General features: G+C 37.3%; 9 protein-coding genes across 11 annotated transcripts; 4 read left to right on the forward strand and 5 right to left on the reverse strand.

The window, feature by feature from the left end:
• The first annotated feature begins 714 nt into the window (after positions 1-714).
• LOC109853408 (ubiquitin carboxyl-terminal hydrolase FAM188A homolog) lies at positions 715-3,592 on the forward strand. Of its 2 annotated transcripts, none has more exons than XM_020425527.1 (5): positions 715-1,064; positions 1,509-1,911; positions 2,047-2,312; positions 2,460-2,757; positions 2,918-3,592. In XM_020425527.1, the coding sequence occupies exons 1-5, from the start codon at positions 959-961 to the stop codon at positions 3,222-3,224; spliced, it is 1,380 nt and encodes a 459-aa protein (XP_020281116.1). In that variant the 5' UTR covers positions 715-958; the 3' UTR covers positions 3,225-3,592. The 2 variants fall into 2 exon arrangements, with proteins under 2 accessions (XP_020281116.1, XP_020281117.1); XM_020425528.1 differs by having other exon boundaries at positions 2,613-2,757.
• Positions 3,593-4,056: 464 nt separating this feature from the next.
• LOC109853472 (another transcription unit protein) lies at positions 4,057-8,060 on the reverse strand. Of its 2 annotated transcripts, none has more exons than XM_020425623.1 (7): positions 7,967-8,060; positions 7,653-7,739; positions 6,671-7,447; positions 6,176-6,534; positions 5,440-6,030; positions 5,132-5,330; positions 4,057-4,981 (listed from the first exon to the last, which is right to left on the reverse strand). In XM_020425623.1, the coding sequence occupies exons 1-7, from the start codon at positions 8,043-8,045 to the stop codon at positions 4,818-4,820; spliced, it is 2,256 nt and encodes a 751-aa protein (XP_020281212.1). In that variant the 5' UTR covers positions 8,046-8,060; the 3' UTR covers positions 4,057-4,817. The 2 variants fall into 2 exon arrangements, with proteins under 2 accessions (XP_020281212.1, XP_020281211.1); XM_020425622.1 differs by having other exon boundaries at positions 4,057-4,984.
• Positions 8,061-8,380: 320 nt separating this feature from the next.
• Positions 8,381-13,138, reverse strand: LOC109853471 (dnaJ homolog subfamily B member 12-like). Its single transcript, XM_020425621.1, has 8 exons — positions 12,704-13,138; positions 12,303-12,456; positions 11,812-11,957; positions 11,448-11,722; positions 11,195-11,310; positions 10,934-11,097; positions 10,675-10,787; positions 8,381-9,996 (listed from the first exon to the last, which is right to left on the reverse strand). The coding sequence occupies exons 1-7, from the start codon at positions 12,834-12,836 to the stop codon at positions 10,678-10,680; spliced, it is 1,098 nt and encodes a 365-aa protein (XP_020281210.1). The 5' UTR covers positions 12,837-13,138; the 3' UTR covers positions 8,381-9,996; positions 10,675-10,677.
• Positions 13,139-13,375: 237 nt separating this feature from the next.
• On the forward strand, positions 13,376-14,517 carry LOC109853410 (60S ribosomal protein L39). Its single transcript, XM_020425530.1, has 3 exons — positions 13,376-13,484; positions 13,605-13,708; positions 14,230-14,517. Exons 1-3 carry the CDS (start codon positions 13,482-13,484, stop codon positions 14,276-14,278), a joined length of 156 nt encoding a protein of 51 aa, XP_020281119.1. The 5' UTR covers positions 13,376-13,481; the 3' UTR covers positions 14,279-14,517.
• Positions 14,392-15,779, reverse strand: LOC109853409 (39S ribosomal protein L22, mitochondrial). The gene is made up of 4 exons (XM_020425529.1): positions 15,615-15,779; positions 15,197-15,433; positions 14,854-15,067; positions 14,392-14,765 (listed from the first exon to the last, which is right to left on the reverse strand). The coding sequence occupies exons 2-4, from the start codon at positions 15,428-15,430 to the stop codon at positions 14,545-14,547; spliced, it is 669 nt and encodes a 222-aa protein (XP_020281118.1). The 5' UTR covers positions 15,431-15,433; positions 15,615-15,779; the 3' UTR covers positions 14,392-14,544.
• Positions 15,780-16,257: 478 nt separating this feature from the next.
• On the reverse strand, positions 16,258-18,323 carry LOC109853438 (electron transfer flavoprotein subunit alpha, mitochondrial). Its single transcript, XM_020425575.1, has 4 exons — positions 17,936-18,323; positions 17,216-17,545; positions 16,692-17,141; positions 16,258-16,601 (listed from the first exon to the last, which is right to left on the reverse strand). The coding sequence occupies exons 1-4, from the start codon at positions 17,981-17,983 to the stop codon at positions 16,425-16,427; spliced, it is 1,005 nt and encodes a 334-aa protein (XP_020281164.1). The 5' UTR covers positions 17,984-18,323; the 3' UTR covers positions 16,258-16,424.
• Positions 18,324-18,451: 128 nt separating this feature from the next.
• LOC109853441 (U6 snRNA-associated Sm-like protein LSm2) lies at positions 18,452-19,433 on the forward strand. The gene is made up of 4 exons (XM_020425577.1): positions 18,452-18,797; positions 18,887-18,954; positions 19,035-19,125; positions 19,217-19,433. Exons 1-4 carry the CDS (start codon positions 18,795-18,797, stop codon positions 19,343-19,345), a joined length of 291 nt encoding a protein of 96 aa, XP_020281166.1. The 5' UTR covers positions 18,452-18,794; the 3' UTR covers positions 19,346-19,433.
• Positions 19,434-19,601: 168 nt separating this feature from the next.
• On the reverse strand, positions 19,602-21,361 carry LOC109853439 (carbonyl reductase [NADPH] 1-like). The gene is made up of 4 exons (XM_020425576.1): positions 20,993-21,361; positions 20,560-20,820; positions 20,075-20,313; positions 19,602-19,995 (listed from the first exon to the last, which is right to left on the reverse strand). The coding sequence occupies exons 1-4, from the start codon at positions 21,011-21,013 to the stop codon at positions 19,692-19,694; spliced, it is 825 nt and encodes a 274-aa protein (XP_020281165.1). The 5' UTR covers positions 21,014-21,361; the 3' UTR covers positions 19,602-19,691.
• Positions 21,362-21,843: 482 nt separating this feature from the next.
• Positions 21,844-22,831, forward strand: LOC109853425 (60S ribosome subunit biogenesis protein NIP7 homolog). Its single transcript, XM_020425559.1, has 4 exons — positions 21,844-22,027; positions 22,142-22,367; positions 22,449-22,589; positions 22,692-22,831. The coding sequence occupies exons 1-4, from the start codon at positions 21,972-21,974 to the stop codon at positions 22,809-22,811; spliced, it is 543 nt and encodes a 180-aa protein (XP_020281148.1). The 5' UTR covers positions 21,844-21,971; the 3' UTR covers positions 22,812-22,831.
• Positions 22,832-23,190: the final 359 nt, after the last annotated feature.

Genomic DNA, 23,190 nt, shown 5'->3' on the forward strand with positions numbered 1-23,190 from the left:
GTGTGTGTGTGTGTGTGCATCTGCAAAAGAAACACGAAGTTGAAAAATGTGAGTTAACGACAAACGCGCGCCAAGTACCTTGATGATAAACTTGAACGCGTCGTCGTTCAGCCGCGTGGCGCCTGGGAAGCAGGCAGCTCGTCGGACGAGGAAGCGCAACGGGTTGCCTGACACTCAGGCGCTTTCAAGCTGCAACGCAGTTTCGACGAAAAACAACATCGGATGTGTTCAGAGGAGATAAATCTTCTAAATATCCTTTGAATATTGCGAGGCGCGCGAAAAATTATTGAAAAAAAAAAAAAAAACGGAATTAGACTCCGTTTTAGCGCAATTTTTAAATTGCGTTATATCGCAAACCGCGCGTGGTTCAAGCAATAGTACCGCGCTATACAAAAGAGATGAGACCCCCACTCCCCGGATTCGCGAAATATTCTCATCGCGTGCTGGGCGGGAAGTCACACGAAACTCGCTCGTGTGACTTTTCTGATGACTCTTATAAGAATTTCGGATGGATTATGTCAAATGTGTCAATCACCTACCAATTTAATTCCTCGACGAATGAGAGAGAAAAACACGTTTTGCATCGTGCCGCGGTGACTGTCCGTGACCAATCCACACTCGCGAATGCGTGTGCGACCGTCGTCGTTCTCGAAACGATTCGATGTATCGATTCGGCGTCCCTACAAAAATACATGCAACGGATATTCGATTTTGAGCGCACTTCACACATCGCGCACATTTAAGACGGAAAACGGTTCAAAATGGCGACGTACTTGGCGGTTGTCTGTTGTACAAAATAGGTTATCGGGCGGTGCCAATAATTTTCTAACGATTATAATCCCGATGAGATCTAGATGAGAAACTTGTTACGAGACGTCAAGGTGTATTATGATTAGCTCCAGATAAAAGTTTGTGCAAACGGGCGCTTTATTGATAATCGAGCGCGAACCAGAAGATAATGGCCGAAAATGTCGTCACAAGCGACGACGAGCTCTTGAACAATATTAAAAAGCTCCTGTGGGGTTCGACCGTGAAGGAGGACATTTTTAAGCGATGGGCGCAAGGTAAAAACAAATCGTTGCGTTTTGTTTTTTTTTTTTACGTCAAAAGTCGCGAGCGAGTGATGTAACAAAAGTCAGTGGTTTATACTCGCATTCTCGCTGTGTAATGGCCGCTCGGCGGTGATAATTTGTCATCATTTCATCACTAAAGACGGCCCGATTGTTTCGTTACTTTGAGATTTTTCTCCGTGTCGTCATCGATAATTCGCATGGAAGTTTGCACTTTGACCAGCATTGCGAATAAGACGCAAAAATGTCGCATCGATTTAACATTTAAAGAAAGAGTCTGCGAGATATTTTTATCTTACATAATATATATATGTGCACGTATATATATATATATATATATATGTTGTACATGTGATAGAAATATATATGCAAGATTTTGTATCTAACAAATGAAAAGTCGTTGAATTGAACAATTTTTGCTTTTTGCGTGTGTTGCAGGCTTTTACTTCAGTGTAGACGAGCCTACCGCGCTTGTGCAGAGAGAAGGCGGGCCTTGTGCTGTGATAGCTTCGGTTCAGGCATTTATTTTGAAACAGTTGCTTCTCGAAGGTGATGTTGTAACATGGAACGCCATCAAGGCCGAGAAATGTGATCAGTTGCTTGTTAAAGCCATGACCGAAATTATCAATCAAGCAGCCGACTCTCAGGATCCCAAGTATTTGCTAGTGCATGTCAATGACAACACTAATGCCTTTTCATGTAACAAAGATAGCTCCGATTCCAAATCAGCAGAATCCACAATACATTCAGCTCGGGATATTAGTGAAAGTAGTCAAATTAATGAGACACAAATCGCAAGACAAGCAACATTAGATTCGGAAAGGTTTCATTCTCAATTGAGGTATTTTTCTCGTTTGCGGTTAAAAACGCGGTGGAAGAGATTTATTTGCCGTTTTTTCACATTTGTTTTATTAACTTAGATTGTTTGTTTTTGTTTTTTTTTTTTTTTTTTTTTTTTTTTTTTTTTTTTTTTCAGGATATTTACAACAAGTAACATTGACGATGTAGAGGACTTCTTTACAGAACGAATTGGAATCTTGAAAGATCAGTACGGTATACTTTTGTTACTCTATACTGTAATGTGTACAAAAGGCGTGTCGGGCATATGTGTTGAAATGTCGGATTCGGAACCCATGATTGATTCGACTTACGGATACGGAAGCCAAAGCTTGATAAATTTGATGCTTACCGGCCGGGCTGTAAGCAACGTATGGGATCACGATCAGGATGTTGGCGGATTAAGTGAGATAGTCATTTTTTTTCTTTTCATTACTTTTCTTCTGTTATTTAAAAAAAGAAATTTTTTTATGTTTATATATCTGAACAATTTTACACACGCATATTGTCCTTTCTCTCCCATACTGATGGATTACATTGTGCAATTTGCAGAATTTCGTGGTGTAGATAAACAGAATACAATAGGATTTCTGAATTTACTAGAGCATTTACGATATTGCGAAGTGGGAACATTTTTGAAGTCGCCGTTGCATCCGATTTGGGTGCTGGGGTCCGAAACGCATTTAACTGTACTCTTCTCTACAGAAAAGCGATTAGTAAGCCCAGAAACGCCGGCGGAACAGGCGCGTAGAGTTTTTAGACGTTTCGATCCGGAAGGGAATAATTTCATTCCGTCAAATTTACTGAAGGATGTATTGGCAGAACTAGGACTGGTGGCCGATACCGAATAGTACGTTCTGCCTTATTTTTCTCTTGTATAGTGCGCATCCACGCGTACTCAATATGACAAAATGTAAATGGGGTGCACATGCACCTGTTAAATTCACATCTTTCACTGTGAAAGACAAAAAAATTGTCGACGTACTTTTTACACGTGCGTGTTGTTGCAGCGTCGACATCATAAGAAAAAAGCTGGACAATGAAAATCTAGGAATAATACTTCTCAATTCGTTTATGGATGAATTTTTTCCGGAAGAACAGTGCACCTGTCCGGACACGTTTGTCTTGTATCATTACAACGGTTTACAACGCAGCAATCCGGATAATAAAGTGAAGTATCACAAGGGACAAGCGGTATTGCTTGAGTGCACCGTAAAGTGTATCATGGATAGCAATCCTATGCTGACAGTTCTGCAAACAAAGTGGCCAAGGATTGAGATACAGTGGGACATAGGACGAAATCCTAGTTTAAATTAAAAGTTACAAAACTGTAATATATATACAATATGGGGCCGACGCATGTAGAGAGTAACCTGACCGAGCGCTTTTATAGGATACTATTAAAAGATTTATTACTTTAAGACGTAGTCTAGTCAGATCGGCCATCTTCTGGTTTTGCATCGGTGAACACTGCAAGAATATTGAGCAATTAAATATAATAGCCAATATATATATATATATAAAATATATATATATATAATATCAATGCTAATTGGTGCCACACGGAAAAAATATGTAGTATTTGTAATGGTCAGTATAAAACTATTAAGAGAGAATTGTTATATCTCATGTCAAAAATATTGCACTACACATGTCGATTAAAATAGTTTATTTTTTAAATGTTTTTATTAAATATATATATATATATATATTATATATATATAAATGTTTTTATTAAATATATATATATATATATATTATATATATACATATATATGTATATATATATATATATATATCAGTAATAGAGAGAGCTATTTAAAACTGCAAAACGCTACTTATCAAAATTTCTCATATTAGAACGACGATAGTTAATTGAACTAACATATAAGTGTAATAAATAGTTCTCGAAAGAATTCTAGTTTACAAGTGCAGCTTATTTCGCAATTAAAATTAATTCTTTATAAATAATTCATAAAATTCATTTAAATCGCCGCAAAAAATTGATGAATTTTTTCTCAAATTTAGATTTATTCAAATTTAAATCTATTTGAACCTGCTTTAGATTCGAATAAAAGTGATTTTTTTTGTGTTGTATATTTATACACGACCCATGTATATATATATATATATTTGTTTTAGTGTAAAATTTAATTAATTTTTGAACTTCGATGTGCATGCACTTTGTTCTTTCGAATTTCTTGCCATAAAAAAAATGATTTTTAAAAGATATGTAATAATGCTTTGTGAAAAAGACCATTTTGTCTCTCTCCAAAAAAAAAAAAAAAACGATTAAATAATTTAAATTTTCCGATTTTAAAATTTATAATTAAACGGCTGGCTTACGGAATTTCCAAAACTTGAAATAAAAAAAAAAAAAAAACCATGATGCAGATTTCCAAGGTAGACAGTATTTAACAAATTATTTTAACAACTCTTTAGTCAATGTTTATTTTATATATAACTATTACAAAAGCGCAACTAAAAATGTTAAATAAACTTATTGCTTTAATCAAACACAGGTACTTGTAACTTTATTTTTAAGTTTTTGTAAGTTACCAATATGTAAAAGAGTAAAAAATTTTTACAAAAGCAATTTCAAGTCAGAGATGTTCTAATACTTGTTACTTTTTTTGATTATAATACATCTTATTCGTAAAACAAATTTATTTTTACGTACTTCATATATGGTATATGCGCACGTTTTGATTTATATACTGGTACTATAAAAAATATATTATGTTTATTAATTTTATATATTGTAAACTGTCGGATATATATATATATATATTTATATATATAACACTGCAACAAGACAATATGTCAGAATGATGGGTCTTTCTTGTACTATTATAAACAAAAAAAAAAACGATTTATTTACGAAATCTTAAAATTATGTACATATACATTTTAGTCACTCGCGTCGTCAGCTTGATTGTCATCCCCGCTTCCCGCAGTACTTCCCGAACTCGATTCCTCGTCGGAATCTTTAAGAATTTTACCTTTGATGTTCTTCTTGGGTCTATGAGTTTCAATGTCCGATCCTTCCTCGTCCGAAGAATAAATATTTGAAGCTACTGAAATATAGAAATTTATTCTATAGTTTTTTTTATGGTTTTCCAACATGAGGCAAAACACAAATAAATATCTAAATGTCACATATCTCTCACGTGATTTAAATTTTTGAGTTACACAGTTTACAAAATAATATGGATTAAACAAACCTTTGGAAGGAATGACTGCTGCCTTTTTATACTTATTTTTTATGGCTGCCAATGAAATGGCACCTTCGTCATCGGAACCGTCGTCATGGTAAGCATCGCCGCTATATGCTCCTGAAGTACGGTTGGTATTTCTAGTACCGGTACTCTTTTTGGTCTTGTTTTGGACTCTCATAGCCATACGTAGCTTCTCTTCCTCTTTCTAAAGGAAGTACGGCAAGTACGATGCGTATAAATTTTAAATTATACATTAGAGCACAATAACCAGTTTATAATATAACATAGAGACACGCGCACAAGTTCGGCAATACCTTTATCATTTCGTATCTATTCTGATCTGGATTCATTCCGACTTGAGAGAGAACTTTGATGCCGGACGTCTTTTGCGATCTATCGGCCAGAGACATGGTCATCTTTCTATGAGTGAACGATTCGGTTGAATGCGGTCGGAACGTGAATTTTGTTCTGAACACCGCTTGGCCTTGAAGTCCGGTACCTTGGCGAATGTAGAGGTGATTGTGATCACCTTGCAAAGGCTGCTTGTACACGTCAAAGATCTCCGAGCCCAGATGCAGCGACATACTGCCGTCCGACCACTTGACAAATCTCGCGTTGCTCTCTTTCACCAATTTGCCCTCGTCGTTAAACGTATCTTTCCATCTCAACGTATTTTCAACCTTGAGTTTAAGTCGAGCCCGACCTTCCTCGTCCAGAGTTTCCTCTTCATCGATCTCGTCCTCGTAAGTCTCGTGATCGAACGGTCTTGTTTCGACGGACAAAAAGTTCGGCAATTTAACGAAGTGAATCTCACGTCCGAGATCGGTCGTAATTTTCGGAATTTCCACGTCAATTCTAGTTTCCGGAGGTGGTTCTGGTTCTTCTTCTCTATCTTTATCCTCGTCCTGTACATAGAAGATTTATATTTTAATGCTAGATTGTTCGTGAATCTGATAGTTCGTACATTTTTTCTTAATTCTGGAGCAAACGTAAACGGTCTTGAAAATTTGTATGGCAAAACATATCTAGATACACTTGTTGTTAACTTACGTCCTCAATGGCAACTCGATTGCTCGGTCCCTCTCCGCCGCTCTCAGATCTACCCCGGCTGCGACTTCTGCTCCTGCTGCGGCTCTTGCTTCTACTTCTGCTCCGACTGCGGCTACGTTCCTTTTCCTCCTCTCTTTTGTCTTTCTCATCATCTGTACTGATGTCACTCGCATCGCCGAACAACGCGTCCGCGGTTTGAGCAACATTCGCTTCCTTGTCCGCTGCATCGTTATCAGAATCCGAATCTACTAAAGCCTTAACGCGTTTTATAGTTTTCTCTGTATCTGAACCAGAACCGCTGTTCTGACGTTTGAGCTTCAACGATTTATCCTCGCTTTTGTCGGATTTTGGACTTTGATCTAGTCACACAACAAATCGCAATATTGAACGATACAAATAAAAAGTTTTTTATTGTATATTTCTAGGGTAAAGAAAAATTAATATTCTGCACGTGTCATTAAAAAAAAAAAAAAAGACAAACAAAATAATACAAACCTGCTTCTTTGGTAGATTTGTTTGATTCGTTGTCACTCTTGTCATTTTCAGGACTCTTAGATTTGGATCTCTTGTTGTTGGATTTTTCTGAATCAACACTTTCCGTTCGCTTTCTTTCCGCCGGACTTGCAGAACCCGACTTGTTACTTCTGTGGGAAGAAGCGCTTCTGGATCTACGACTTTTTCTAGACTCGTAACTAGAAGCATTTGATGCGGGAGAAGCCGGAGTCTTTGATTCCCTCTCCGCGGATCTACGTTCGGAATGTGCAGATCTTGAACTACCAGGTGATTTTGGACTGGAAGAACGTACACTTCCATTTGGGGATTGTGAACGTGATCTAGGAGATTTCTGAGATTCCGCTGAACTTGCACTTCCGCTTCTGGATCTCGGCGAGCCAGATTTTTCACTGCGAACCGAACCGGCGCTCGAACGTCTCGAACCTGATCTGGCCGGTGACGGACTTCCCGATTTGTGACTACCGTCCAACTTATTCAATTCTGTGTGACTGGTAGATCTAGAAGCGTGGCTGCCGCTGGCATTTGATCCGTCTGGTGAAGCTGGCGCGCTAAGCCGAAGTACCGGTGGATGGGGTTCAACCGGCGAAGCTGGAATTCGTGATGGAAACGCACTATGATTTGGCGAAACCGCCGCCGCGTCGGAATCCGGTGAGGCCGGTGCGCTGTAAACTTCGTGTTGTTGACTTCTGACGTTGCTCGACTCCCGGCTACCGCTGCGACTTGATCTGGAGGATAGAGAAGCACCATCGGACTCTGATCCTGGAAAACAGAGAGAGAATTGAGATTGTACTCCCCGTCAAACACAGAGAAGCATTGCTCCCGTAGGAATTATGCAACATAACCTCGCACGAAACTATAGAGCAAGTTTCTCGCTCTATTGCGATATTAACGTCTCGTAAAAAAAAAACTGACTTTACTGTAATAAACAGAAATGGAGATTCGCAACCTCGTTGATATCACGTACCAGAATCGCCACTGGAATCGCGCAAAATTTCTCGCACCGGCGACATACTTCCCGGATTGTAATTGAATCGCGTCATTAACACCTGGACTACAGAGAGGAACACGTTGAACACAACAGTAACGCAACTTCTCAGTCGGTACCTCTGACTTCCACAATAATCAAGGTCGACACCTTTCCATCGGTTGTTAACATCAAATTGCACATGCGCGATATAAGAACACGAGCATTTACCCGGGAAGCGATTTTTAAATAAATGTTGCGAGAACGAATTCAAACAGAACGTATTGTAACTGCGATTTCAAATTTTTGCTCACCTTTTGCAATTTTCATTTCGCCCTCGCCAGCCGCTCGGATGATTTTTTGAGTAACGAAAATATCAGCAAACATTTCCATCCTAGCTTGATCAATAATTGATATAAATATAAACACATATATAAACATATATTCATATGTAAATATCGAATATGTATATAAATTGAAATGCGAATGTTGACAACAAAAATGCTGGCGTGAGAAAATATGACTCGACTCCACATGGGAAAAAATATTTAAAACAATATAAACAAGATTTTTTTTTAAACAAACGAATCCCGTGTCAATAACTGTGATGTCGTTATAATTAATGGATTGTTTAATACTTCATTAAGATTCCACTGAAGATGGCTTAAATATATATAGCCGAAACGTTTGGAATATTGATATATATCATAGTTTATTACATTCCACCTTGCATTTGGTTCCAATTGCCCTTTTATCATCTCATTAAGATTTTTTTTTTTTAAAGTTAAGTTGCACGCACACGGTCCGAGGGTAAAAAGTAAAGAAATGTAAACCAAGTTCCCTTCTTGGCCGAAGGCTGAGGAGTAACAAATAAATTATTAATAATTATAAACAAGAGATTTTTTTGCACGAATTTCAGGTGAAACGGTGAATCATAGGCGCTCGCGTTGCGAGTCATTCAAAATTCTAGACAGATGAGTTTTGAGAAATCGATAAAAAAAAAAAAAAAAAAAACCCGAGGATCTCAAAGCGCGCTGCTGCGACGTACGAACATTCGATGTCGCTCGCATTTGCGTGTTTGGTGCGTGATAATTCGCTCATTTCACAATTCAGGTAACTGTCACCGGTCACGTTTCATTTAACATACACAGATACGGGTACGCGTGCGTGCGCGTATGCGTGAAAATTAACAAATTGCGAAAAGTGCGATTTTTGTACAATATCAATAGGTAATCAAACATGTTATATACATTACGTGTATATTTTTCTCACGTGATATCACACACATATATATATATATATTTATGTATATATATATATATATATAAGTATTACATTTTCGAAACAATAAACTAGAAACAACAAACGTTTGTAAACATGTAACATAAATACGTATGTGCAAATCTCGCTATTACAATAACAACGATAATCGCTATGTTTATAGGTATGTATACACTAATTTAATTTATATAACACGAGAGCGTTCCTCGACATAGAGGTATGTACACGAGAACCGCGGATTCTTACTTTCGTTCACAGTAGGTAGGTAGAGTAGGTAGACGTCGATTAGAGCTACGCGAGTAAGGAAATTGGCGCGCGCTCTAAGTGCGAGGCGGGACGAAAATCAAACCGAATAGTCCGATCGATCGGCGTGATAAAAAAATTCGATCTTTTTCTTTTTCTTTCTTTCTTTTTTTTTGTTTTTTTGTTTTTACAGGAGGTACGAGGACAAACTCACTGACAACATACGAATGTGGTCCACGTCATGAACATACAAGCGGTCTCTCAACATACACATAACGAATCGATTTTTCTTTTGTCGCGATTTGTATTCTAAACGATCCATTTTCGTCAGAGAAAACATTTAATATCATTTGATCACATTGAAGAAAAAGACCGGAATAATTTTTACAAAAACAATCAGAATAATTATTTACAAAATATACACAACCGTCTAACTGCAAATTCATCACTTCGTTCTTGAACAACACTTTGCGGGGTGTGTACAAGAAACATGAAATATTGTTGCCTGCTGTAATAAATAGATGTATGTATATATAAAGTTTTATATACATTTCAAATGTTAAACAATTGTGATTGGAGTCTGATAAAAAAGATTTACATAGAATAAACGTCCCAACGCGAACAACTCCTTAATTATCACAACAGTCCAGATGTTTTAAGGAAAATCGAATAAATAATCAAAAGAGACGAAAAAACACTACCACAGCGTAAAACCTTTCATATATCTATGTCCAATGAGCGAGCGATAGATCATTGTTGACATCATTGGGAACCGACAGTCCTTCCGCTCGCATTAGCCGCCTTTATTGGTATTTGTTTCCTACAATTTGTTTAGATATACATATATACATACACATATATATATGTATATATATATATATATATGTGCATATTATATGTATATATTATATGTATATATATATATATATTTATATATATAATCTCGTCTAATTTAATATTTTTTCTTCTCGTTAAATATCTCACACATAACACACAATTTTACAATGTCAAACGCATTCCAAAACCACACATACCAAAAGACGGTGAAATCTTTCATCTTGTTTGTTTTGTCACACAAATAAACTGAATGTTCAAAAAAAACGTCTGTTTTTTTTAATAATAATAAACTTCAGTGTGTGCTGCGATACAAATTTTCCTCTTGAAAATGTGAATGTGAATCAAACATTCATATAATGATATAAATATTGCACAAGTGTTTTTTGAGAATAATATAAAAGCAGAGAAAAGAGAATTTCTTTTATACACGTATCATTTTTACTAAAATAATCTTATAATAAAACTCGATCTTTGTTTGTTCTATGTGGCAACCGATTGGGCAACAGGCAATTTTACAATACACGGAATAGCTAATATGACCAAAAAAAAAAAAAAAAAAACTCAGAAAAACAATTCAAATATACATATTTTCCGTGGACTCCGAAAAATATAAGGTATACGCATATTTATCTACAACCAAATTCCTATTTGTGTGGTTTACCTATCAGGCTTGCAGTTCTTGTAGTCTCCTACATGAGGGAGTTTCTAAGTTTTTAGCTTTTAAAAACAAATCTTGATCTCCGAAATTACGTGCTTTCCACATCATGCTGTCTCCTGTAAAAAAAAAAAAAAAAACAAAAAAAAAATACATAAACATGAAGAAAAACGTTCACAAAAAAAAGAGAGCTCTATGGTAAATTATTTGTAATATTGACTAAAATCGTAAAATAAAAAAAATGGAGAAGTAGTTTTATACATACTGTAATTCTTTTCTCTTGCGCAAGTTTGTTTCAAGCTATTCACATACTCTTCCTCAATTGAAATTTCTAGCCTACGCAAGCTGCCCTGATATTCGCTATGAAAGTTTTCCTTAACGTAGTACGGTATTTTCAAGACTTGAGTTGTTCTGGCCACGGAATATTTTCTGCAAAAAAAGTGAAGAAACTCGCGTCGGTGTTTACAAAAAATCTTTCGCGCTTGATCCATATACCTCAGCTTCAATTAATTAAATTATTACTTACGAATTTGAATGCAAGCTGTACACCGGATCAGATATGAAAAAACTACTCATCATGGTTAACGATATTAGTAACAGAACTGGTAACATCTGAAGAAACGTGGTGTATCCATTTGCTTGCTAAAATACATTATCAAATCACATTTGTATAATTGAAGGTAGAATAAACAAAAATTTATTTGTACAGTTTTTTTTTAAAAGTAAATGAGATTTCAAAATTTTTCTCGCCGAACGAGAGAATGTCAATTCTGCTCTACCTGAGAATGAGCATGCTGAGATTGCGCATCCTGTTGCCTCATCCATCTTCCGCCTGAGCGACGCATGTAAAACTCTTGTTGTGGAAAACCAACGCCGAAGAACATGTTGAATAATTCTTCAGCCGTAATATCAGCTTCGAAACCGCGAGTGTAATTGTAATGCGTGTGGCCCTGGCGATTGTGCGCATTCTGCATTCGTTCTTCCTCAGGACCAAACATATCATATTGTTTTCGTTTTTCCGCATCGGTCAGAATTGCAACTGCGTTGCCAATAGCTGCAAAACAATAGACAAATTTCAAAGATTTAAAATATCAAAGACGTACAATCGCTACATATATCTAAATTTTTTCTAAACTGTCTTACCTTTGAAAGCCTCGGCCGCACCCGGCGCTTTATTTTTGTCAGGATGCAACTGTAGCGCTAATTTTTTATACGCTTTTTTAATGTCGCTATCTGTAGCATCTTTACTCACACCTAAGATTTCATAATAATCTTTGCATTTCTTTATCCTGAAACATTTATTTCTCTCATTAAAAATAAATAAAAAAAACAAATAAAATATTACGAATAAAATATACTTAACATAAGTAAGTTAATTATATAATTAAATATAATTAAATATAAATTAATTATTAAATATAAATATATTAAAAATATAAATATATTAAATATAAATACAAATTAATGTAAATTAATTATATAACAAAATATAATTAATCTTGGAAATATTATATTTTACTTCTTTGGTATCTTTAAAATCATCTTGTCACATTCTATCAACATCACAACTTAAAATTATGTATGTTATTAATTCAATGTTATTGTAGCAAAGTATATTTGGTGAAGTTATCTACCTTTTTACATGTTCCAACTGTTCTTTTGTATAATCTGAACTACTTTGAGAATGTGTTGTCTCTTTAGTCACACTTTGCCGCTTTCTAACACTAGGCTCAGCAGTTTCAGATTTTTGATTCTGTTTAGAAAGTATCGACACTTCTGCCAACAGGTCTGCAAACATGATTGTTTAAAAATTTTTAAAACAACGGATAACACACGATTCTGACAAACGAGAAAAATTCGTTAGTCGCGCTTTTAATATACGTGCTTAAATTAGCTGCGCTTTTAAATATACATATGCGATTAGAAAATAGAACGTAGAATTCTCGCACAACGACCGGGAAACGGTCGCTCTCGACGCGAACGATTCGCAACTCCTCACACAGCCAACAACTGGGAATTGAAACTTGGGACCCACCTTCGACTTTTTTCAGCGGATAAAGTTTTTGCGCCTTGCGGGCGAACTTTTCGGCCTCCTCGTACTTTCTCTCGCGCAAGTAACGTTCCGCGAGTTCCAGGCATCTCTCGGCCTCGTCCTTGTTGCTGTCCATTTTGGTCTCGTTCGACGAGAAACGGACGTTGTGCGGAGGATCGGATTTGTGTTGCAAGTCGGGTCGCACACAGTGACAGAGCAAAATGGTAAATAAATTCTAAAGCGCGATTTCAACCAACACGCTGCTAAATTCGATTATATTACGTCACGAACGTTCGCGAACATCATGACAACCGAGTTGATTCGGGCGTGCAGACGACGGGCGAGAGATGCGGAACGCACCAAGTTAACGTCGTTCGGTTCTGGTAATCCCTAATGTATATTTCAGCGACCCGTTCGTCGCGATTTGCGTCCCGCGAGTGTCACGCACACCTGGGGAACGCCGATTGGTCGTCGGACCAGAGAATTGACAATCACGGGGGAAAAGAATGAAAGGGCTCGTGTCCATGAGGAAAATTAGAAATCGGGCTTGAGATTCGAGAAAAATTTTGAAAGTCGAACCAATCGCGTTTCGGTCGTGCGACCGAACGGACAAACGCGATTGGTCAAATTCCGCGATGCGACGTAACGTCATTTGCGAACGAGGTCCTAACGTCCGCGCGCGCGCGCGCGAACGAGTGTGCGTTCGTCTACAAGACAATATTTTATCCTAGCCGAACGCTCCGCACGCACGTTTTTCGTTCGCTTCTGCCGGAGAGAAACGATGGTGAGTTCTGCGTTCGTCTCGATCGCATCCGTTTATTTAGTTTTAATCCCGCAAGCCTGAACGCGAGAATGTTTGAAAATACGATCCACGGTTTCTGATTTTGTCACGTGTGTGTTTCAGTCGGCGCACAAGACATTCCGCATCAAGCGAAAGCTCGCCAAAAAGCTGAAGCAAAACAGACCGATTCCACAGTGGGTGAGAATGCGGACTGGCAACACCATCCGGTAAATAATTGTTCAACGTTGTTTAAATAATTCACGATGTATAAGTTGTTTTGTTTTCTTGTGTTTTGGCGTAAGGTTATGCGTGTCGAGTATGTGTTAAAACAATGAAAAAAATCTACTGAGAATACAAGGCCAATTCGAGCCGTTCACAAGATGTTGAGCGGAAACTTGTACGTGTATATGTATACATATATATGTATACACCTATAACAAGTTAAAGTTGTCCCTTTTCAATTCAAAAAACTCACTTGTAAAATTTACAAGTGAACTTGTTATATAGGTGTATACATATATATGTATATATATACACGTACAAGTTTCCGCTCAACATCTTGTGAACGGCTCGAATTGGCCTTATATTCTTAGTAGAATTTTCACGAGCCTTAAAATATTATTTTAATAAAAAAATGTTGTTCGAAATATACTTGGCGAAGAGTCTAGTTTGACAAATTAATGAGAATTAATAGAATTTGTTATTTAGATATTGTTTCTTGTTGCTTCATGTTTTTTTATTTTCTCAGGTACAACGCAAAGAGGCGTCACTGGAGGAGAACCAAGTTGAAGCTCTAAATTATACCGAACTTTGCATTGGCGTCACATCTATACCTTATGGATTTGATACATCGCGTAGGAATCACAGAAAAGATCAAAACCATGGAAAGTAATGGTGTATTTTTTTTTTATTTCTCACACACGTGTCAAGATGTTTGTGTTAAACTTCAAATCAGAGAACAAAATTAAAAACTGTTGAGACAGGGGACAGATGTGATTTGTTTTCTTCAATGTAAATAAATATACGTTCGATGTAATTTTACTTATCTCAATTTTTTTACATGTTACAAGGAATTAACTACTTTGCGCATGTGCATATTCTGCAACCAGTTGTTCAATAATTCCTCGCCGGTCTTGGAAGTTCTCAGATGATAATTCTTGGGTGGTTGTCCTTCCTCCAAACGTACAAAATAATGACAATACCTGTACCGATGAACCGTTCCGCGACCTCTAGCGTGACGTCTCAGACCTTTTATTACCATACCTTTCGTGGCGAATGATTCAGCTATTAAAAAAAAAAATATATATATATATATATACTTGTAGAACGTACTTACTGATTGTATACAGATTTTTGTGAACGTAACACTCACCAACCCACAAATTACTCTTGAACTCGACATTGTGTTCTTCTACAGCCAGTTTTTGAGCTTCTAATAGAACCTCTTTGACAATCTCACCACCTTTTCTTCTCATAAAACTCACTGCTTTTATAGCTTCGTCCACAGACATTCCTCGTATGTAATACGCGATATACCACATCTTTTTTGGGCTATACTTTATGTTGGCCTTCATATGACATACGTACTGAAAAACAAATACAAGAGTGTGTCATTTTTGAGAAGTTGATTAATTAATTAATTACACTTCAATGTGTACTCTTACAGCAGGCCTGAAGTTTAATTAATTAATTAATTAACTTCAATGTGTACTTACGGCAGGCCTTCTTTCCTCGCCAGGTTTTTGAGGTGGAAAAATGGTTTCATTATACTTGAGAAACTTTGTGGGAGTTGTGAAATCTGGATAATGCTTTTCGCATATCGACGAAAGATGGAAGCTACATGTTGGTATGAGATTTAACGTCTTTGCCACATTTGATACATCCGATTTGTTTACAACAAATCTGCTGTACAACGCTGCATTTCTCACACACTGACGAATGGCTTGCATTTTCTGTAAACAAACGTGTAAATGTCATTCTGAATATTTGTATTACAACGCAAATTTTTCAGATTCTTCTATCAGTGAGAATTCAGTTCTGAATCAATAAAATTTGTGGAAAATATTAGAAAGAAAAAAAATGTGTTTATGAAACACATAACCTACAACACTCAATTCAATTTGTGATATTTACCGCACGCGTGATTGTCGGCCGCAAATAAAATATTTCCGCACGAGAAAATTGCGGTTACGAACAGTTACGAGAACATGTCCAACCAAAAATCAAATCAAATCAACCGTTTTTATATCGGCGCTTGGAAAAACGAATTCTTCACACCACTGGACCATCAGAAATCAACCTAACCTCTACACACGCGTGTATATCTATATATATACAAGGTGTCCCAGAATTGCCGTACAATCGCTCGTAGGCAGGTAGAAGAAGTAAAACTGAGTCGAAAAGTCCTGAACCATTTTTTTCTATTATTTATAATACAGGAGTAATTATTGAGTAAATCAGGCCAATCAGCGTAGACCTTTAGCCAAGCACACGATTTGCTCAATAATTACTCCTTTATTATAAATAATAGAAAAAAATGGTTCAGGACTTTTCGACTCAGCTTTACTTCTTCTACCTGCCTACGAGAGATTGTACGGCAATTCTGGGACACCCTGTATATCTCGCGTGACGGCTAATGTTTAATCGTTTACGGAGGTCCATAGAACACTTCGGAAGTGGATAAAGAAATAAAGATTAATAATAAACAAACAATAATACACAAAGAAAAGTGCAGACAAGAAACAAATACAAGGATTTTTTTTATAGAATCTTATAAAAAGATTTTAATTGCACAATTCTTTTCTATCACATTATATATGTACAGTTTTTTTTTTTTATATTACGTAGTATTGGCATGGATACAACGCGAAATTAACTATTTATATATAAAATACAAATCTTAAGATGCAAAAATACTATTTAAATTTGATTATATTAAATTTTTTACAATTTATCTGTGAGCTCTGGCACAGCCTTGAACAAATCCGCGACCAATCCGTGATCGGCCACTTGAAAGATCGGAGCTTCCGGGTCCTTGTTGATTGCCACAATTGTCTTCGAGTCCTTCATCCCGGCCAGATGTTGAATCGCGCCCGAGATACCGACCGCTATATACAGATTCTGCGAAAACGTTCGTTTCAAGATTTGTAAACAGACAAGATCGCGAGACAAGATCAATCATCTCCAAAATTCCGCACAGGTTTTACTCACAGGTGCGACGATCTTTCCGGTCTGTCCAACTTGCAAATCATTCGGCACGAAGCCCGCGTCAACCGCGGCGCGGGACGCGCCAACCGCCGCGTTCAGCTTGTCCGCGAGTTTGTAAAGCAATTCGAAGTTTTCGCCCGACTTCATTCCACGCCCGCCGGATATCACGACCTTGGCGGACGTTAGTTCGGGTCTGTCCGATTTGCTGAGTTCTTGCTTGACGAATTGAACTTGATTCGGTACGTCAACAGCGGCGACGGTCTCGCATTTGGCGTCACCGCCTTCCAGAGGCAGCGACTCGAAAGAAGTGCCTCTCACGGTCACCACCTTCACCTTGTCCACAGACTTGAGAGTCAGAATAGCATTGCCAGCGTATATGGTGCGCACGAAGGTATCCGGCGCCTTTATGTCGATAATATCGCTCACCGGAGACACATCTAATTTAGCTGCAATCTTGACGAAAAGAGTTGAATGAGATTTTACGAGCTACAAAGTAAACAGTTACAGTTTAAGAGATGAATACTAACTCTAGGCAGCAAAGCTTTGCCAAACGCGCTCGCGCCGGCCAACACGTGTGTGAATTTGTGATCATTGCACAGTTTGATCACGAGCGGCGTAAGCGATTCCGCGGTGAATCCCTTGAACACGTCGCTGTCCGCCATAAGAACCTTAGATATGCCTTTGGCTTTGCAAGCGCTCTTCGCGGCCGTCTCGCATTTTGTTCCCGCCACCAATACCGTCACATCGCCACCGATCTTCCTGGCAGCTGTCAACGTGTTGCATGTGATCGGTAATAAATTCTCATTGTTATGTTCGGCAATCACCAAAGTGGACTCGTAACGCGCTAACGAGCCAAACTGAAAATGAAAAGAGAATATTTATGTAACAAATTTTGCACAAATATGTTTTTGTTTACGCATTTTGTTACACACGCGTGTTGAAACAAAATAGTACGACGGTAATATATTGACGTGTTTTAAACAAAAAAAATTCACGCGAGATCCAAAAAAAGGCACAGGATCCTTTCCTTCGAAGATGATGCTGAGATGTGCGGGTTCAGGATTTAACGTGTGCAAAAATAGGTGTGCGAAGTATTTTGCAGAGTTCTTGCAAACATTGAAATCGGAAGACAAGATATCAGCTGGATACAAGCGATTTTTAAACTTCACAAGCCGAGGTTGAGTGACGTGACTAATCGAACGCGAAACAATTGAGGCACGAAAATTCAAAATCCCTTCAAATATTACCTTGTTGGTGGAGGTCCGCAAAGTTGTTCTGAGGCACGTAGAGAACATCGTTGTCGGATTGTCTTTTTTTTTTTTTTTTTTTCAGGCGACCCGAATGACTTTGTCAATGAAATGACAGATGCAAAAAAAACTACACGATACCCCGTTTCCACACGCAATCTCGTTGACAGAGAACGGAAGAGTGGGACAAAAGTTCGGTCCAAAGTCCCGCAAGTTTATGGTTTCCGCGCACGGAGATCACAAATGCGCGCACACATTTACGGTACACGTGTATTTTAGTTTTTTTTTTTTATTGCAGTAGTTATTCGACAACCTTGCCTTGGCATTGGGTGTTTCAATTTGCGTGACATTTTTCTCACGTTTTCCCTCGACATATCCGATTTTTTGTAAACAACATTTAGGCCGAACTTTTATTTAAGATGCTAGAGAGAGAGAGAGAGAGAGAGATCTTTTCGAGCCGAGAGAAAATCGACCATTGGTCGATCGGCCAAGTCGTTCGAATCGCGATTGGTCAATCAATTTTGTCTCCCGTCTGAGAAAAAGTTGATGAGAACTCGAAAAACGCAATCGCGTTGAACGATTTGACAATTGCGATTGGTCAATTTCGCGGGAACTAAACAAACCGTTTGTACTCGGACCGGTTTCTCTTGAACGCAAACCCTTAGGTCGAAATTGCGACAGAGGAGGTTAGATTGTGTGCGATATTTTTGCCGCTGAGATTCGTTTGCAAACCCGTTCGCAAACAGTTCGTTTCGTCGAATTAATTAAATATCCGACAGCATTGTGTAATTGATGTTACATATTGCTGCAATATATTGTTGCCACATTGCTGTATCGCAGTGATTTCTAAAAATTAACCATGGTAAGTTTGTAACACATAGGAAAACAGAATTTGTGTAAGAATATTACAAAGTTGCGCAAATAACTAAGCAGTTTTGTTTTTTATTTTAGTTGTTCTATTCCTTCTTCAAATCGTTGATCGGAAAAGACGTGGTCGTCGAGTTGAAAAACGATCTCAGGTTGGATGTTGCAGATTTATTACAAGCGATAACTCGAAGCGAAGAACACTATTGTGCTCACGTAGTTTGTTTTGTTTCAGCATTTGCGGCACGTTGTATTCTGTCGACCAGTACTTAAATATCAAACTAGCGGATATCAGCGTAACGGACTCAGAAAAATATCCTCATATGGTAAGTTGTATTTATGAGATACAATGTATTTCAAAATCTTATACACTCTTGTACACGATTGAATCAATTGTTTCACGTGTTACGCTTACAGTTGTCAGTAAAAAATTGCTTCATTCGTGGATCCGTGGTGCGATATGTACAGCTGCCGGTAGATGAAGTAGATATCCACTTGTTGACCGAAGCGGCACGCAGAGAAGCAATGAACGCTCAAACGAGATAGTTTCTAGTATAGTTTATAAGTATATTAATGTTAATGTGTCTCTTATTATTTTTTGTACAATTTGGAATCGATTCAAAAAATAATATATATTGCACTAGGTTTCTAAAAGACGTCAGTAATAAAAACTGTATTTTTGATATTCCAAAGCAAGTTTCCATAAATAACAAATAGCAGGTTTGTTAGGTTTTTTTTTTTTATTAATGCCTTCTCTTGCATGCTTTTGGTTACAGTGAAAAAAGTGTACATATAATTGAAATTTATTTGTATTATTTCTCATAATATATATATATATATATATATATAATGTCTAATATAAATCAGATTTTTTTCATTCACATTAAACTTGTTACTTCCATTCTGACAGTGTTGCGTCGTACCAGATGTATTTTCCTTTTATTTCTGTATTTTCCGGCAACAAGGCACAGTAAACAGGTCCCACGGCTCCTTGATCCGGCTTCAAGTCTCCCTTGTGGCTAGTCATATCGGTATCCACGTAACCAGGATGAACCGCATTCACCGCAATGTCTTCTCGAGGATCCGTATTAAATTTGGATTGATGAATACCAGCTAGAGCGGACACTCCGATTTTACTGGCCACGTATGTTGAATTTGACCAGCCAGCTTGCAAATGGGTGTTAGATTTTGCAGCGCTAGAAATGAATACATGAAGGGAACAGATAGTAACATATTTCTTCAAGTCAATGTGGTGCTTGGAATCGCACGACTTACTTAACAAAATCTTGCATAATTTTGTCCAATTCCGATTCGGTTAGGTTCGGATCTGATAATTTCTTTTTCAACGCTGCGCCGGAGATATTGCAAAGACGTCCAGCGCTGCTGGAAACATGAACCACTCGGGCATGCGGCTTGAGTAATGGATACAGCGCATCACACACTTTACGCAAGCTGAAATAATTTACTCTCAGCGTTTCCTCAGCTTGGACTCCGAAAGGTTCCGTAGCATTTGTCTAAAAAAAAAAATATATATATAAACTTATCGCAATATTTTATCTTAACTAAACAAATGGTATGTTTTCTTAACAAGTTTCTGCAAAACAAATTGTCTCCAACAAATACACAAGTATAAAAGTTAATATTTTTTACAAGACAAAGATAATATTGACTAAATTATTTCCTGGAATAATCAATAAAAAATTTCTTCACATCATGGTTTTCAATTTTAAAGAATTTAGATTCTAGTTTTAAAATATTACTTTAAATGCTATGGCAGCGTTGTTGATCAGGACGTCGAGGCCGCCATATGTGCTTTTCAAGTAATCCCGGAATTTCGTGATACTCTCGTCGTCGGTGACATCCAGCTGGTGAAATTTCGGTTTCAGGCCTTGTTTCTCCAACTCGCTTACGGCGTTCAATCCGCGATTGACATCGCGAGCCGTCAGATAGACATTGCCGTCAAATTTTTGGCAGAGCGCCTTGACGATGGCAAAGCCGATACCTTTGTTCCCACCTGTTACCTGATTGTTAAGAAAAATTACACTGAAAATTATACATATCGAGTGATAAAAAATAAGACGAGACCAAAAAGAACATGACAATTTTATTAATCGAATTGTTTGCAAAACACAATAATTAAAATGAGGAAGATGAGACAGCAAAGATTCTGTTTTTTTCCCAAGGTTTTCTTACCACAGCCACACGCCCAGTCATGTCGCGTAATGTGATGTAACTAAGCGATGTAACTCGAACGGAACGCAAACACAAAGTTGTATATATGCGCTGCTGTGTAAGTTGTATATATATATATATATATGCTTTTTATTTACATTCACTATCAGCATGTACAACTCGTCACACCTATATAAGTAAACATGGCATCAAGCAAATACAAATTCCTCAGATGACGAAACTTGATTTCCTCGTCGCGCGTACTAGGTGAAACTTTTTACGTGTGAAATTGAAAAAATCTCATTTGTAAAAATTTTAAATTTATTGCGTAGATATGACGTAGCACGCGCGTGCAACAATTCGTCTGAGTGTGATGGGGCTATTCTTCTGGAACTTGAGTTAATCTAAATTATACTCCAATTGTAAGCGACAAACGCTTTGTAATCAGACTATCATTATTATTCAGTTCATTGATTCGTTTTTATTGGTATTGGTGCGAAGTGTCTCGGTAGATCGATTCAGATTGGTCCGTACGCCATGTTGATTCGTTTTTGTGTACGCAAGACGTGGACATCGCGACGCTCATGAACGCGACACGAAAAGCCCGTGTTGCGATTAAATTGACCAATCAGGTCAATCGAAGCAGCTTGCCCATTAGTCGCGTTTTCAGCGGAACCTGAATCGTCTTGTCAACAATAGTCGTTGATTTGTTAATTCTGAAAGTAACAGCCAATCACGTTTGATTGCTGCGAAGCAGCTTGTTCCGCTGGATATGTTCTAAGATTCTATACCTTGGTTAATAAATCACTATATTTCACGTCGCGTGTACTATAGTTGTTGGTTTCCAAAGTAGGATCTTGGAACGTAAACTCTGAACGCACGTGTGCGATTGTCAAACATAACCTCAACCTCAATCGCAACCAAATAGCTCCGCAATCCGTAATACAGGCTTCTGACAGAGAGAAGTCTCTTCTCTCTGCCGTTAATTTTTGATGCAATAATGAAGCAACTATCGGAAGAGAGAACAAAACTTGTGTTTGAGAAATTAACGAAATAGTAAGAAACTGTTTGCATATATTTTATTTACACGCAAACAGACGCAAAGTCAGTTTGCTAATAATACTTGAATTTGTGTTTTTAATATAAATTTTAAATATTGTTTAACTATAGTATTGGTGCCAATGTGAAGAACTTGATTGATCGACCGGATGATACATATTTTTTTCGGGAGCAAAAAGACAGGGTGTATTATGTGTCACAAAAAATCCTATCCCTTGGAAGTACCGTGGCACCTGATCATCTGTTGAGTATAGGTACTTGCTTCGGAAAATTCACAAAATCAGGAAAATTTAAGCTACATATCACCGCATTGCATTATTTGGCGCCTTATGCGCAAGTAAGTACTTGATTAACATTTATTAACTAAAAAAAAGATACAAGAAAACACAACAATAACAACAAATTTATTATGTTTCAGCACAAAATCTGGGTGAAGCCATCGGCAGAGCAACAGTTTCTATATGGAAATCACATTTTGAAGTCGGGTCTTGGTCGAATAACGGAAGGTACTTCTCAGCATCAAGGAGTTGTTGTGTTTTCCATGAATGATTTACCACTGGTACGCACCATTGTGTGTTTTTTTTTCTTTGCTCGCATATTACTGCAATGTGAGGCAATTAATAAACGCCAACACTAAAACTTGATTTTTTTTATTTTTCAGGGATTTGGTGTTGCCGCAAAAAGTACAGTCGATTGTAAACATGCAAATCCCACAGCAATAGTTTGTTTCCATCAAGCAGATCTTGGAGAATATATTCGTTCAGAAGACACGCTATTATAATAAAAACCGATATTTAATAAGTCCCTCAAATGTTATAGATACATCTCTATTTCCTTCCCTTTCATTCAGAAATATTTTATTGAATAAAAATTTAGAATTTTATTTATTTATTTTATGACTATATTATTATTTTTATGGTGAAAATTTTATACAAGTTCCTTTTATAAGGTGCGTGTTGTTTTGAGCGCTTAAGCGCTGTAACCGTCAGTTTATCTTTGTTCTATGTTCAAAAAAAAATTAAGACTGACGCTCAAAGCGCGTAAGCGTTCAAAACGAATGCACTTTATATAAGACGGTTCTGTTTGGTTAATGCTGACGGTACACTTATAGATTATCTTGCACCAGATAGCGAGATATTTTTTCTCTTTTTTAATGCAAA

Source organism: Pseudomyrmex gracilis, unplaced genomic scaffold, assembly GCF_002006095.1.
Source record: "Pseudomyrmex gracilis isolate BER0280 unplaced genomic scaffold, ASM200609v1 scaffold_48, whole genome shotgun sequence".
NCBI classification, from domain to species: domain Eukaryota; kingdom Metazoa; phylum Arthropoda; class Insecta; order Hymenoptera; family Formicidae; genus Pseudomyrmex; species Pseudomyrmex gracilis.